Here is a 13,492-nt window from a genome sequence, read left to right as displayed (position 1 = left end):
GACATTTGAAAAGACCAGATTAACAGAGTAACCCACAATGTACCTCTGATCAGAGTAGCAAATTCTTTTTACTAGTGGAGGCAAGGAGAGTGGACACAGGATCTCATGGAACCCAGGCTGGCCTTGAGCACACTATAGCTGAGACTGCCTTTCAATTGATCCTCCTGCCTCTGCCTTCTGAGTGCTGGAATTACAGGTATGGACTCCCATGCCTGGCTCAGCATAGTAAATTCTAGCCTTACAAAATGTACGCTTTGAGGGTAGAACTAGCTGCTGTTTTCAAGACAGGACAGGTAGTCAGTGACTGTCCATGGCTCACCAGGCAACTGCACACTGAGCAATAAGGTGGGAAAGAACTATTCATAACACCCACAGAGAACCAGGGCTTGTCTTCGCAGAGGCAGAGAAATGTAAGAATCTAAAGCCTGTTTGCCTGGTGCTTTTTGCATGTTGTTGTAGTTAGTGTGCGAGTGTTATATGTATGTACTGAGCATGTGTCTATATGCAAGTGTGTGTGTATGTGTGTTCACATGTATGTGTGAGCCTGAAAAGAACTGGACACCATGGAACAATGTAGCTGGTTCCTGGTTCGATTTGAACCACACTTCTTGACTTGTGAGTCTAGGCTTACACCAGTGCTCCATCTCTGGCTTTACATACAAACATGTCTCTCATTGAAAAATCTTTCCCTCCGTCTATGTCTGGTGTCTGAGAAATCCTGCCCTTTCTCAAGGTCCAACTTCGGTTCTGTCTCCTTCAATGGGGTGGGCCATCAGTGCCGGGGTACAGTACTTTCGTGACACTAGGAAAGGACAGATGGGCTGGAGGGGAGTGAGGGTTGGAAGTTTTACAGATGGAAGTTTTGCATCTGGGTTAGTGGTTTAAGTTAAGGTTGCCATAAGGATACATGCTAGTCATGGGCTCTGACAGAATCCAGTTTCTAGGAGAGGGAAATTGGAAATTTTCCCTTCTGAGAGCAGTTGTGTTGATTATTATGATAATGCATGTGTAGCAAATGTTGTCCATCTTGAAACCTCAATTTACAGATCAAATAACAGATTAGAAAAGAGGACTCACCCAAGGTCACACAGCCAGCTTCTGAATGTATCTTGTCCAACGGGATTTCACTATGTAACTCTGGCTGGCCTGAAACTAGCTATGTAGACTAGGGTGGCTTAGAAATCACAGAGATCCTTCCTCTGCCTTCCAAGTGCTGGGGTTAAAGGTGCGAACTCCCCACCACCACCCTGTATAACTTCATTTTTTCAATTAATTAATTGTTTGCATGGTGCTAGGAGTCAAACCCATGACACTGAACATGCTAGACAGGTACTTTATTATTGATTTATTATCCCCAGACATTGCAGCAATTTTTATCTGAAATGCTTCAAATACAGCACTGGGTCTCACACATCACAGGTCATTTAGTCTTTATGTGGATAAATAAAAGGAGCGCCCACTAGCTGGCAGAACTTTATGGGAGATGGTCACATTCAGGTGGAGCATAGCAAAAACATGGTGGAAGACAGGCTCTAAGCTGAGGCAGGTGGCAGTTTAGCTTGGTTAGGCAGAGGACATGTAACAGAGCATAGCACTGCACAGCTCTTCAAAATCTTCAGCCCTGGATATGGCTGTAGATATCCGATTTAAGTTCACTCCTAAATCTGTGCCTCTCAGCTCTGCTCTATTTTCTTATCTCTCTTCCTTCCTAGGTCTCTGATCCCTTTTCCATCCTAGGCTGCCACTTTCTAAGATGGAGTCCTCTTTTCTTAGGCAGGAGGCAGGATGAAGGGCAGATGGCACAGAGGCTCACTTACCTGATGAGTGTGCAGAACTGTAAGAACGATGACTTCCTTAGCACTCCTACAGAGAAAAGAGGGAACAGGAGAGCAGTATATCATGCACTAGGTATTCATCCAGTACAAGAAGCAACACCAGAATCTTCCCCTGGGTTGCATTCCAGTATATGGATTAGGACAGAGGGTAATCTGAGGATCTGCATGGATGCCTTGCTTCCCATCATTTGTGGAAGCTGACACCAAACCATCCATATTGGTTCACACAGGCACTCAGCAATGGTATTAGCGTTACCTCCGGGGTTGTCATTTTTCAGGTTTTCTTTTCATAGTCCTTCTCACATTCTTTGCAGAAATCACTAAACCCTAGGTACGATTTTATCTGTAGACTAGAACATTCTCAAGGAAAACTACAGGCTTGAATTATAGAACTCAAAGGGCACACAGCCAGAGAGTCCTGGGAAACATGTACGATGATTATTGGCAATTTGGTATTTAAGCAAGAAAAGAAACTCAAAGGAAAAACCCAGAGGAGGTCATTTGGTCATTGTGACTCACACTCAGCAGATTTGTTTTAATTGAGGGACCAAAAAATGAGAGCCAAGGAGCAACAGATGGAAGTCCAGACTCTCCAGATAGCAAATATTCAAAGGATGAAGAATTCAAAACTCTTCCAACAAGAATTATGCCAACGATCAAAGAGGCTGTGGGGTATGAAAATTCTCTCCCAGGAATACATAATCTTTTAAAATAACTGAGTGAAATGGGAGTAGTTTTCCCTGAAGGAGTTTTCCCTCTCCCTGTTGGCCTTTTTCAGATGTTTATAGGGACAAAGGCATCCAAGGAGAGTCATGCTGGGTCTGACACCACACACCTATAATTTTAGCACTTAGCTGCCTGAGGCAGCAAGGTAATGAGTTTGAGGCAAGCCTGGACTCAAATACTACCACCACTATCACCACCACCTCCTCCTCCACCAGCAGCAGCAGTAACAACATCAAAGCTACCTTGATTTGGGTTATTCATTTTTGTCCAAGACTCCTGTCTAAGGACTTTTAGTGAACATTTCCCACATTTGTTGAGGCAAAGTCCATTAATCAATCAGCTCCAAGATCTGGGAAATTACCAGAGCAAAGAATTGTACTATAGGGAGAATCTTCAGGGAGCACTTTATCTTGAATAGGGGAGGGACAGAGTCACCTGATCCAGTCCTTGCCAGTTTTCCCCATTCCATTATGAAGAAAGCTGGTTTTGATAATGACTTACAGGGTTCTCCACAATCTGGATTTATCTTCTACAGCATTATCTCCATTGTCTTAGCAGACTCTTGGGGCATCTCCCTGTTCCTCCTTCAGGACAGACACAGTGCTGTCTTATGGGCCTTTACACTAACTAGCTCTTCTTTCTCCAATGTATTTGCCTCCATGTCTTTCTTCACACATCGCCTTCTCAATAAAGCCAATACTGGGCATTGTGTTTAAAGTTACATTTTGCAACGTTGGGTCTGACCTTCTTTACCCTATATACTTTCTATTCTTCAAAAATCTTTATTTACTTTTTCTTTATTGTACATACAATTATTCAACTTGTCTACTGTTTGGGGGTGTTTCTTTTTACTATATTGCAAATGCTAATAAGCCAAGAAGTTTTGTGTCTTATTCAATGCCTAAAGTGGTATCTGGTGCATAACAGACAATAAATACATGCTCACTGAATGAATGGATGGATAGATGAATGGGCCATTAGCACCTGAGTTATCAAAAGAGTAAGGTTTGTTTTGACACTGAAGGAGTTCCAGAAACCTTTACAAAACTGGACTACTTTGTTCCAGGGTACAAAGACATCCACTAGAAGCAAAAGAGGACTTCTGAGGGGCATAGCTGAAAGAACTCCAGCATGTACTGACGGGGTAAAAGGCAGCTCTCCCCACACTGTTGTGCTAGTGGAGGTGAAGAGCGCAGTGTAAAGAGTAGGGCAATACCATGGGCAGTTGAATTGAAGAAGAGACAAATAAAAGTCATTAGAGATCAGAGACGTTTGCAGGTATTGAGCTGCAGGGGGAGTATGGCAAAGAAGACCTACTCTGGACTTCAGGACAGAGCATTTCAATACCTTTCAAGGAGATAGGAGAGTGTGGTGCCACACACAGAATGCAAAGTCTGCCTCTGAAAGCCAGGGAGTGTTTCTGGGAGCAGGCAGGCTTTGCTGAGTTCCAGAAAGATGAATAGAAGGAAAACACACTCTGAACCAAGTACAGTAGAAGGGGATGAAAGCAAAGATGAAGGCAGGTCATACAAGGCAGAAAGAGCGAATGAGTGAGCAAGCTAGAGAGACAAAGAGAGAGAAGCAGTGAGACAGAGACAGAGAGGCAGGGAGTCCCCCACACTGAGGTTAGCTCACTGAATTTAGTCTTCACTTCTATCTTGTCCTTTCCTTTCAAGACATCTACATAAAGGTATAAGTATGTGGTGTCAGGACAAGAAGTGTGTATGTGTGTGTGTGGGGGGAGGGCCGGTTTGCTTGCACTGTGCTTATCTCAGAGTGTTCTTTCAATGGCATATTGGATTCTCATCAGTCACTTGGCCTATCCCACTGCACAGTAATTCCAAAACTCCAAAGGGCTTGGATGTGGAGACAAGTTGGAAAGGACAGAGGTGAGGCTGGAACATGAAGGCTCTTCTTTTTGTCTACTCATGTCACTGACAGAGTATGTGAGGCCTCTGGTGACCCTTACTGGCTGATACCACAGTTCTAAAGTGGCTAGGAGCCCTGGCTAGAGCTGATCTGCCTGGGAAGGTTTCTCTCTAGGGCCTTGAATAGTGGTAGCCCTTTGCCATTGATGGGACAGGGGTGGGGGCATTGCTCAGCTCCTGTCAAGGCCCCAGAGGCCCCTGTTACCTGATGAGTTCTATGAACCTCTCCCTGGGGGCTTCACTCACGTCCTCCTCATTAATAGCCACAATCTGGTCACCAGCCAGGAGCTTGTCCTCAGAGGGGCCTCCTGCAGAGGAGAGGAGAGAGGCGTGAGGGCTCAGAGGTACTGCCAAGGGAAAGTGCAAGTCTGGGCAAAAGCCACATTGCCTGAGGGAGTCAAGCCAATAAAGAGAGAGGAGAGAGAGAACTCCAGTAGAAGCCTGCCGAGGATGCAGACTGAGGTATGGTGGCAGAAGTGTTTTTCTAGCTCAGGCTTCTGCCCATGGAGGACAAAGGAATAAAGAGCAAGACTGGAGTAGAGACCCTTTCACAGAACGGGGCATAGGACCAAAAGGCCCACGGCTAAGATGTGGCTGTAAGTGGCTGGTTGCTTGGTTCTAAAAAGGGACAAAGACCTCTGTCTCATTTGAGGGGTTCACTTAGGCAAAATGAATGGCTTCTGCCTGCTGGAGGTGGTACAGTGACAAGAGCAGGGGAAGCAATCTTCTTACTTGAATATCAGTCGTACTTATTCTGAAATGGTTTAGGCACTCGTATGCTGGGAGATAGGGGAATGGATTTTAATACCGAAAGGGTTTAAATTTTTCCAGCACTGAGAGATGCTATTCCCTCCAAATGTGTAAACAAAGTACAGGTCCCCAGGCAGCAGGACATCTGCTTGCTGCCTTCCCATCTCCAATGGTGAGGTTAAGAACTGATCTATGGGAAAGCTAAACGCCTTGGCTAAAGCAAAAGGCAGAGACAGAGAGGTGCCACAGGTGGTGCTGCCTCTGCTTTCTAGGAAAGTCCCTTCCTCCCTCCCTCCCTCCCTTCCTCCCTCCCTCCCTCCCTTCCTCCCTCCCTCCCTCTCTCCCTCCCTCCCTCCCTCCCTTTCTTCCTTTTTTCTATCTTTCTTGTGAAAAGCTTTTCAGAGACAGAAAGAGAATAAAGTTGGATATAGCATGATTCAAACCCTAAAGAAAAGCTAAATGATATGTCCCACTCTCAAACTGGCCTTGATTATTATTTGTGGCCATTTAAAAAAGGCCAGATTCCAATTTTTCTCTCCACAGAGAAGTGCGCTGCCTATTGACTTCCCAAACATATACATATTGAATATGTCAGTGATGGTGCAAGCCTATAATCCCAACTGCTAGGAAGGCTGAGACAGGAAGATCTGAAGTTCAGGGGTGCTGGGGCTACTAGCTAAGTTCAAGGCTAGTCTGGGAAACTTAGCTAGACCCTGTGTCAAGATAAAAAGTGAAGACAGTCAAGACATGAGGTTTTATGGCCTAGCATACACAGAGTTCAATCCCACGGGCAAAAATAAAAAGTCACCTGAGTATATCTCAATGGCTCTAGCCCCTAGGACCTAAGCCAGAATAGCCATCAGGAGTCACCAATGGAACAGCATTGACATTTTCTAGGCCTTATGACAATTCAGTGATTTCACCAATTGTGAGCATAGGGTTGACAATCATATTCTTCACAGTCATGAAGAACTGGGCTCTGATCCTGCAGTCAAAATTTACTACGTGACCTTGAGTGAGCCTTCTAATATCTCCCAGTCACTTATCTGTTAACTGAGAAAATGACAGTACCTATACATCATAAGAATGTTGGGAAGATAAATGAGATGATAAATGCATAGTACTTAAAATAGCTGATTAAGCCAGGTAAAGTGGCCCACACCTGTAATCCTAGTACTTGGGAAGTTGAGGCAGGAGGATTAGGAGCCCAAGGTCAGTCTTAACTACACAGTGATTTAAAGGTCAACTTCGACTGCACAAGATCCTGTCTCAAAAACAGAACAAAACAAAGAATACAAATAGTTGATCTCTGTCGGTGAGAACTGAATAAATGACGGTTGTTGGATCTTCGAAGGGACAGTTCCTTCCGTTAGTTTCATTACATCTCTCAATTTCTGTCACAACCAACTAGCTTTGGCTAGGAATGGAACTCAGTTGGTAGAGTGCTTGTTTTGCATATACATAAACTAGATGTGGTGGTGCACACCCATAATCCTAACATTCAAGAGACAGAGGCAGGACAATTCCTTTAAGTCCAGAGCCAGCCTGGGCTATATACCTGATATCAGGATAGCCAAGGCTACACAAGACCCTGTCTCTAAAACAAACAAATGAAAAAGCCAACAGAATGAAAATAACAGGTGGAGGCTACTTTATTTATTTCCTTTCCCTCTTCCCTCCCTCCCTAGCTCACAGAACCCAACTTCCTTCTTGGGCTTTGGGCCTGTCCATGTCACTGGTGATATTGATCTACCTTTTGCACAAATGGTTTGTGGGTCTTTGGAGCCATGACTGACACTCTGTAGAATACTTCGTCTTTTCTCATGGTCTCGTATGGGAGCAAATATCCTCTATGTCCAGTAGCTGCATGGATCAGCCCATCTTTTATAGAGTAGGGCCTGGCAGTCCCTAGCTTTTTGTGGCTCTATCATGGGACTTTTCTTTCTTTTTTTTTTTTTTTTTCAAATCAGGTTTTTAAATTTATTTATTTTTATTTTATGTGCATTGGTGTTTTGGCATGGGTATCAGGTCCCCTGGAACTAGAATTACAGACAGTTGTGAGCTGCTATGTGGGTGCTGGGAATTGAACCCAGGTCCTTTGGAAGAAGTCAGTACTCTTAACCACTGAGCCATCTCTCCAGCCCCAGGACTTTTCTTTTTATCCCTTCACCTCCTTCTGCTCTAGGACAGGGATGGGATGGGGGAGGACTTCTTTCCAGTCTTCAAATTCTGTTTACTTTTAAGTTAAAATGGGGGTTTCTGGTGGTCTATTGTATTCCTTCTTCCCAAGACAAATTTGGTTTCTGATCAGATGACTGACTCAGGAGCCTCAGGTTATCCACAAACTCCTGTATTGAATTTTGTTTGCTTGTGCCCTCTAGTTGAAGAGAGCTTACAGGAAAAAAAATGTTTTTTTTTCCCTTTTCCTTTGAGGATAACAAAATTCATCAAATTTCTGCAAGACCAGTTTGTACTCTGCTGCTCCTTTTGACTAAGTGAGAAACTGTTGTAGACATCTCAAGCCTCGGGCCTAGCAAGTGAGGAATAAAGCCCTTTCCTGTCAATGCACAGCGAATGCAAACACAACATTGCTCTGGCTCCATTTCACTCACAATGGCAGGGTTTCAGACATGCGGGGCGGGCGGGGTGCTTGTTCCTTTTCCCATGCAGTCACTTTCAAGCCCAGCTTGCCTCTCACCAACTCAAACAGGCTCTGAGCAAACTCTTGTCCAGCTGCTTCCTAGTGGAACGACCCTGTTGTATGCCACTTACCTTACTAGCTTTGCTGTGAGAACTAGACAAGATGAAATAAAGGACTTAGGAGATGCTCCGTTAATGGGCACTTTTGCTACTGCCAGGCTGGCCTTCAGACAGTTCATTCTGTTTTCCCATCCTATCAGTAGTCCCAATCCTAATTCTGGTCTTCACTAGCTCATCTATCTCATGAATAGTATCCATAGACTGGGGATCAGATTCTGTGTGTGTGTGTGTGTGTGTGTGTGTGTGTGTGTGTGTGTGTGTGTGTGTGAGAGAGAGAGAGAGAGAGAGAGAGAGAGAGAGAGAGAGAGAGAGATGTGAGTATGCACACTTGCATGCCATTGTCCATGTGCAGATGTCAGAGAACAAACAGCTTGGTGGAGTTGATTCTTTCCTTCCACATTTATGTGGATTCCAGGGATCAAACTTAGGTCATCAGGCCTGTACAGCAAGTGCTTTATTTACTGAGCCCCAGATTCTTGAGGACAGGAGCTGTGTCTTGTGCTTTCCTGCAGCGCTGCTGGGCTTGGAGTAGGCATTCTATAAATACTCGTTGAAGTAAACTGAATGGTACTTTCTCATCCAAGGTATGATGTGTCTCCTACGCATGTTCTGTGCAAAGGGAAGATTCCCCCCGCCCCAATTCCTCTGTCTCAGGCCCCAAGCCACCTGGATGGTTTGTTTCTAGCTGACAAATCTTTATCCACGCTTGGTAAACTACTTAGTAAGCCCATATAGTTAGAAACTCTGCTCTCTGGGAATATATGTAGGTGTTGAAGACAAAAAGCCAGGGTTTGGGGGTACCCTCTGTGGGACACCTACCTGGCCTCACAGATCGAACCACCACAGGCCTCTCACTGCCAGCCACGAAGCCAAAGCCATAAATAGGGTCTCGGTGAATGGTCACTTGTCGCAGTGTCTCTGCTGGCAGCTGTACACATTCCATATCATTTGCGCTCTCTTCTGGCATCACATGACTGGGGGGAGGGGAAGATAGGAGCAAAACAAGATGCAAAGGGAACTAAGCCTCAAAGCCATCAAACTGATGGGAGGGACATCAGTTATGGTTCTGGCTATGACACCTGGGAGATCACAGCTTCACTTCCTTCATGCTTTGGGACCAGCAGAATCGATGACTACCTCGTAGTTAGTTCATACTGGAGTAAGAGGGAGCTAGTGGAGAGAAGCTGCTTGTCTTCAGGAGAAACTGGTGACATGGGAATTGCAAGTCACACTCATTCTCTATGATGTTGGGACTCTAGAAGAAGCCTACATGCAAATGTATTGTTCTGAAGTTAACTGGTATCACCTATCTTAATTGGCTATTAACTCCCTAAAGGAAGCTACCCCCCAGGGAACAGACCACAAAAGCAGGCGAATAAGTGGGAAAGGAAATGTGAAATCATTCCAGAATGAGGAGCATCTTCACAAAGTCCTTGTACAATTTTAAACTTTAATGTCTATTAGGTGATATATAAAAAGGAACTATTTAGGTGGCATATATAAACAAGCATGCTAATGTTCAGGACCATTACTTTACACAATTGTACAGAATGCCAACTTATTTCACTTAATGGGACAGCTGGAAAATGGCTCCTGTGGGCCAGAAGGGGAGCATCTTCTTGAGGCAGCTGATAGATCTGAAACTCAGTTGAGGCTGGGGAAGAGGGAACAGTTCCCTCACACCTGGGGGATATTCCATATTGTTCTCTCAATACCTACAACTTAAACTCCAGAAGGTGAGCAGTTACACAGAGCTAGCTGTATAAACATTCTACACTGAGGGCCAAGGTGAGGCATATTTCAGGCAGATAGGCCCAGGTGGAGCATTTGGATGAAGAGACCTGAGTAGTGGGGGTGTAAGGAAAGTGAAGTTTGTGGGGACAATGGGTGCCAGGGATAAGGGAGATAGTAAAACAGGGAATGATGGTCTAGAATAAGGACAAAGTAGGCAAGGATGGAAAAGAGAGGACCAGAACCAAGAGACTCAGAATCTTAGCAGGGTATTTGGTTCCAGTACCCTCAGGCTTTCAGGTATAACAGAGGAGCCTAGGTTCCTTACCTCAATATATCTGTTCTCTAAAACAGGGCTCTTCGAAACAGATGACCAGGAGTTAATTAATTCAACTAGTACAAGGTTTGTAAAAGATGTGGGGGGCTTTGACACTATGAGAGTGATGCAGCTGTGACTAGCTAAGAATTCCAAATACTTCAGTGGCAGGTGGGTTGTTTATTAGGAACCAACTAATTAGAGCTGAGCTTTAGACTATTTGTGGGGGAGGTGAGATTTGGAGTAATTACATGAAAGATAAATGATAATTTAGCAAAGACCCCACAGCTGTCTTCATCATACCAGACCAGGGATGATATGAATCACCCACATATACTCTAGCTGTACCCAATGTGGTCTGGAGACTGTCTTTCACCCCTTGGAGAGGTGGATGCTAGTAGTATGGGGCAAATTTAGAAGTCTCTAGAAGGCAGCTGGCTTCTTTAGAAGCTGGCTCCCTCCCATTTTCCTACCCTAGTAAGACAAATGGCTTGGCTGTTGTTCTGAATAGGTATTTTGGGGGTACAGGGTATCTTTGGGGATGACCTGAGGTGCTTTTCTGACTTCTCTTCTTGCTGGCAGGCATAAGTTTAGCATTGAAAGGATCCAGAGAACATTGTTTTGGGCTACCATCTTGCCTCAGCCTTGAGGTTGCTACTCCATTGAGCCTTTGTCTCTAGCACCTAGTCTCAAGGACGATAAAAAGCCTCTTCCCGGGATGCCCTGAACTGGGTGCTGATGTGGATGCCCATTAGGGCAGGGCGGATGCTTGAGAAGTTGCTGGGCTGCACAGCCCCTGGCCTGGGAAGCAAAGAGACTGCAGGTATACCATGGAAGTATCCTTTACTATCCTGTACTCACCTTCCTATCCCAACCACTATCCAGATGTTCCCTCCCTCCGCTTTTTGTGACACTTCAGCCTTCAGTGGACCTTGAGGTACCACCGGTACTGATTAAAACAGTCACTCTTGGAGCCAGAGCAACCAACAAGCCGAAAGCCTTTTGTGACATGCTTTGCTTTATGCATCTGACTCACATGGGGGCAATCAACGAGTATTTATTGAATGCCTACTCAGGCAGTCCAGAGCCCTTGAGGACACTGAGAGGCTCTAGGTCTTTGGCTACGAAGAGCTACCAATCTAGCTGGAAGAGAAAAGACAAAGGTCCAGTGCACACAGGAATTAGAGTATGATTGAGAACAGTAGATGAACTTGACTAATCAACCTTGTATATTCAGAGGAAAGGGTAGCAAAGCTGGAGAAGGTGCCATGGAGGGTGTGGGAATGGTTTAGGTAGGCCAGGAAAAGGCACACTGTGGAGAGAGATGGGAACCCAAGCTCTCTCTTGCAGGCGACCCAGCTATTCTCCGCCATAAAAGGTATGTCGCCAGGTGAAATCGAATCACATTTTGTTCCTTATTAGGGTTGTTTCTGAGCTAGACTAACTGTCCCTAGCTGGATCCTTCTCAATTCTACAAGTATCTGATGCCTCTCAGTGCCTAGGCCTTCCCACATGTCTTGGGTCAAGGGAGACACCTCTATTAACAACCACCCCCAAATGGGGGGCCATTTGATAATCCAATGGAATGTCTTCCTTCCCTCCTAAGGTCTGCATCTTTTAGTGTCTGCAGCCCAGTCCCTCTGAAATTTGCTAAGTGTCTGGAGACTTCAGAGGGACACTGGAGGCAAGCAGTGATGGATGAGAGGATCTCAGCTGTCCAGGGGGGCACGTGACTGCCTTCCTGGGGAAACTAGGCAATTTGACTTTGAAAGACATTTGGCTTCTGGTCTCTCCAAACAGGGTAACCCTGAACAAATTATGAAGCAGCCAAAGCTCATGAGCTCCCCATTGCTTTATTTCTGGCATCTGCTATCTTCTGCTGTTTGCTCCCAAGCATATAGCACCTTCATTCTGTCCCCTTTTCTACACAATGTCTCTAAAGTATCTGCTCATCCTATACCAGGGTGGCCCTCTTCATTCAGTGATCCAAGAAAAAGTTCTGGTCTTTTCCTTCTGCCTCATAGTAACAACCTTTTAGGTCCATGTGCTTCTTTGCATATTGACACCTATTACCTCATTTGAGAAAAAGTACTTTCACATCCATTATCTCCTCACAGCTGCTATCTGTCCTGTCAAAGAGTGAGGTGACTGCTCCTCCCCCAGCCCTCAAGGTAGGAGCAGATACCCACAGAGGCTGAGCACATCCGTGATCTAGCTGGAGCCAAATCTCCTTGGAAAGTCCCCAAACCCAAGCACCATCAGCTATATGCTTTCAGAATCCTGGACCCCTTATCACCCAGAATTTCCATTTCAAGCTGGCTCCAACCCTGTGAATGGTAACATGTCATGTCCTGGCCAGGCCTGGATGCTCAGCACACATTATAATTAACCTGTCTCTGATCCTGTTCACTTTGTGTTGTTGGGAGAATGAAATGAGATCATCATGGCTATAGAAGAGAAGCACTTAGAAGGTTAAGTATAGCGTAGGGATGTAGAGGTGACAATATTATGGGTAGCATTATTCAGGGTGGCCAGAGGAACAGAGAAAGGGAGCTGAAAATGAACCTTCACTCAGAGCCACACAGCTTTGGAGCCTTCCCAAACCCTTTCTTTTTAAGAGACAGCACCACAATGCACCCTGCTCCTTTGTTAGCTGCGCAGCCCATTTCCTGGCCCAAACCATCAGACAATCTGACTCCATTTGAATGCTTTGATTTCTCTGTGGACTAACCTGACCTCCATCACTCACCAAAGAGAAACCAGGAGCTGGAGTTCAAGCTAACAACTGTTGCTAGGCAGGATGTGGCTAAAGACAGATGAAGTGACAGGGCAATGAAATGGTTCGGAGCTAATGCTCTATCTTTCTGCGCTTTGGGGCAGGAGAAGTAAAATGTTACAGTTACATTTCCAGGCGCTGGCTTTTAGTTCTCCATCCCTCCTTGCCTTTGGCTCTTTTTCTTTACATTTGGTTGGCTCCTTGGGGAGTCTTGTCATTCTCCTTGAAACTGGCAGGATTTGGAGCCATGTGGCGCCAATTAGCCCTCTGATTCCAGTAACTGGAGCCCGACTCTCCTGGAAACTCCAAAGATCCAGCACAGCAGACACGCAGCTGGGTACCTATGAGATGCCATGGATTCCAGGTGGCAGTAACAGGAGCCCCATCTCCAGAGCTCTGAGATAGCTCCTCTGGGTGTAAAGCTCTAAAGGTGCTCTCACCTCTCCTTTCAGCATCTTCTTACTGTGTAGTGCTGCTCAAATTTTAATGTGCACACGGCTCATGTGGGGGTATTAGCAAATTATTCTGAGGTGGCAGGTCTGTAGTCAGCTCTGACATTCTGACCTATTCCAGGGTGATGCCACTGCTGACTATAATTTGGGATGCAAGGACATTATCCTTAGACAACGGGAGGATCACAGTCAGATGGGAGACTACTTTGGTGCTTTTA

The 13,492-nt window shown here is 45.4% G+C and overlaps 1 protein-coding gene across 3 annotated transcripts in view; it reads right to left on the bottom strand.

The window, feature by feature from the left end:
* Frmpd3 (FERM and PDZ domain containing 3) overlaps positions 1-13,492 on the bottom strand; it is a 156,662-nt gene that overhangs the window by 73,655 nt on the left and 69,515 nt on the right. For all 3 annotated transcript variants that reach the window (XM_036174266.1, XM_036174265.1, XM_036174264.1), the window contains 3 exons: positions 8,819-8,973; positions 4,695-4,797; positions 1,818-1,863 (listed from right to left, as the gene is read on the bottom strand). In XM_036174266.1, coding sequence (XP_036030159.1) covers positions 1,818-1,863; positions 4,695-4,797; positions 8,819-8,966 — 297 coding nt within the window. In that variant the 5' untranslated portion in view covers positions 8,967-8,973. The remainder of the gene's footprint in view (positions 1-1,817; positions 1,864-4,694; positions 4,798-8,818; positions 8,974-13,492) is intronic.

This window comes from Onychomys torridus, chromosome X, assembly GCF_903995425.1.
Source record: "Onychomys torridus chromosome X, mOncTor1.1, whole genome shotgun sequence".
NCBI lineage: Eukaryota > Metazoa > Chordata > Mammalia > Rodentia > Cricetidae > Onychomys > Onychomys torridus.
Note: the sequence above shows the minus strand (reverse complement) of the source record. Positions and strands in the feature narration are given on the sequence as shown.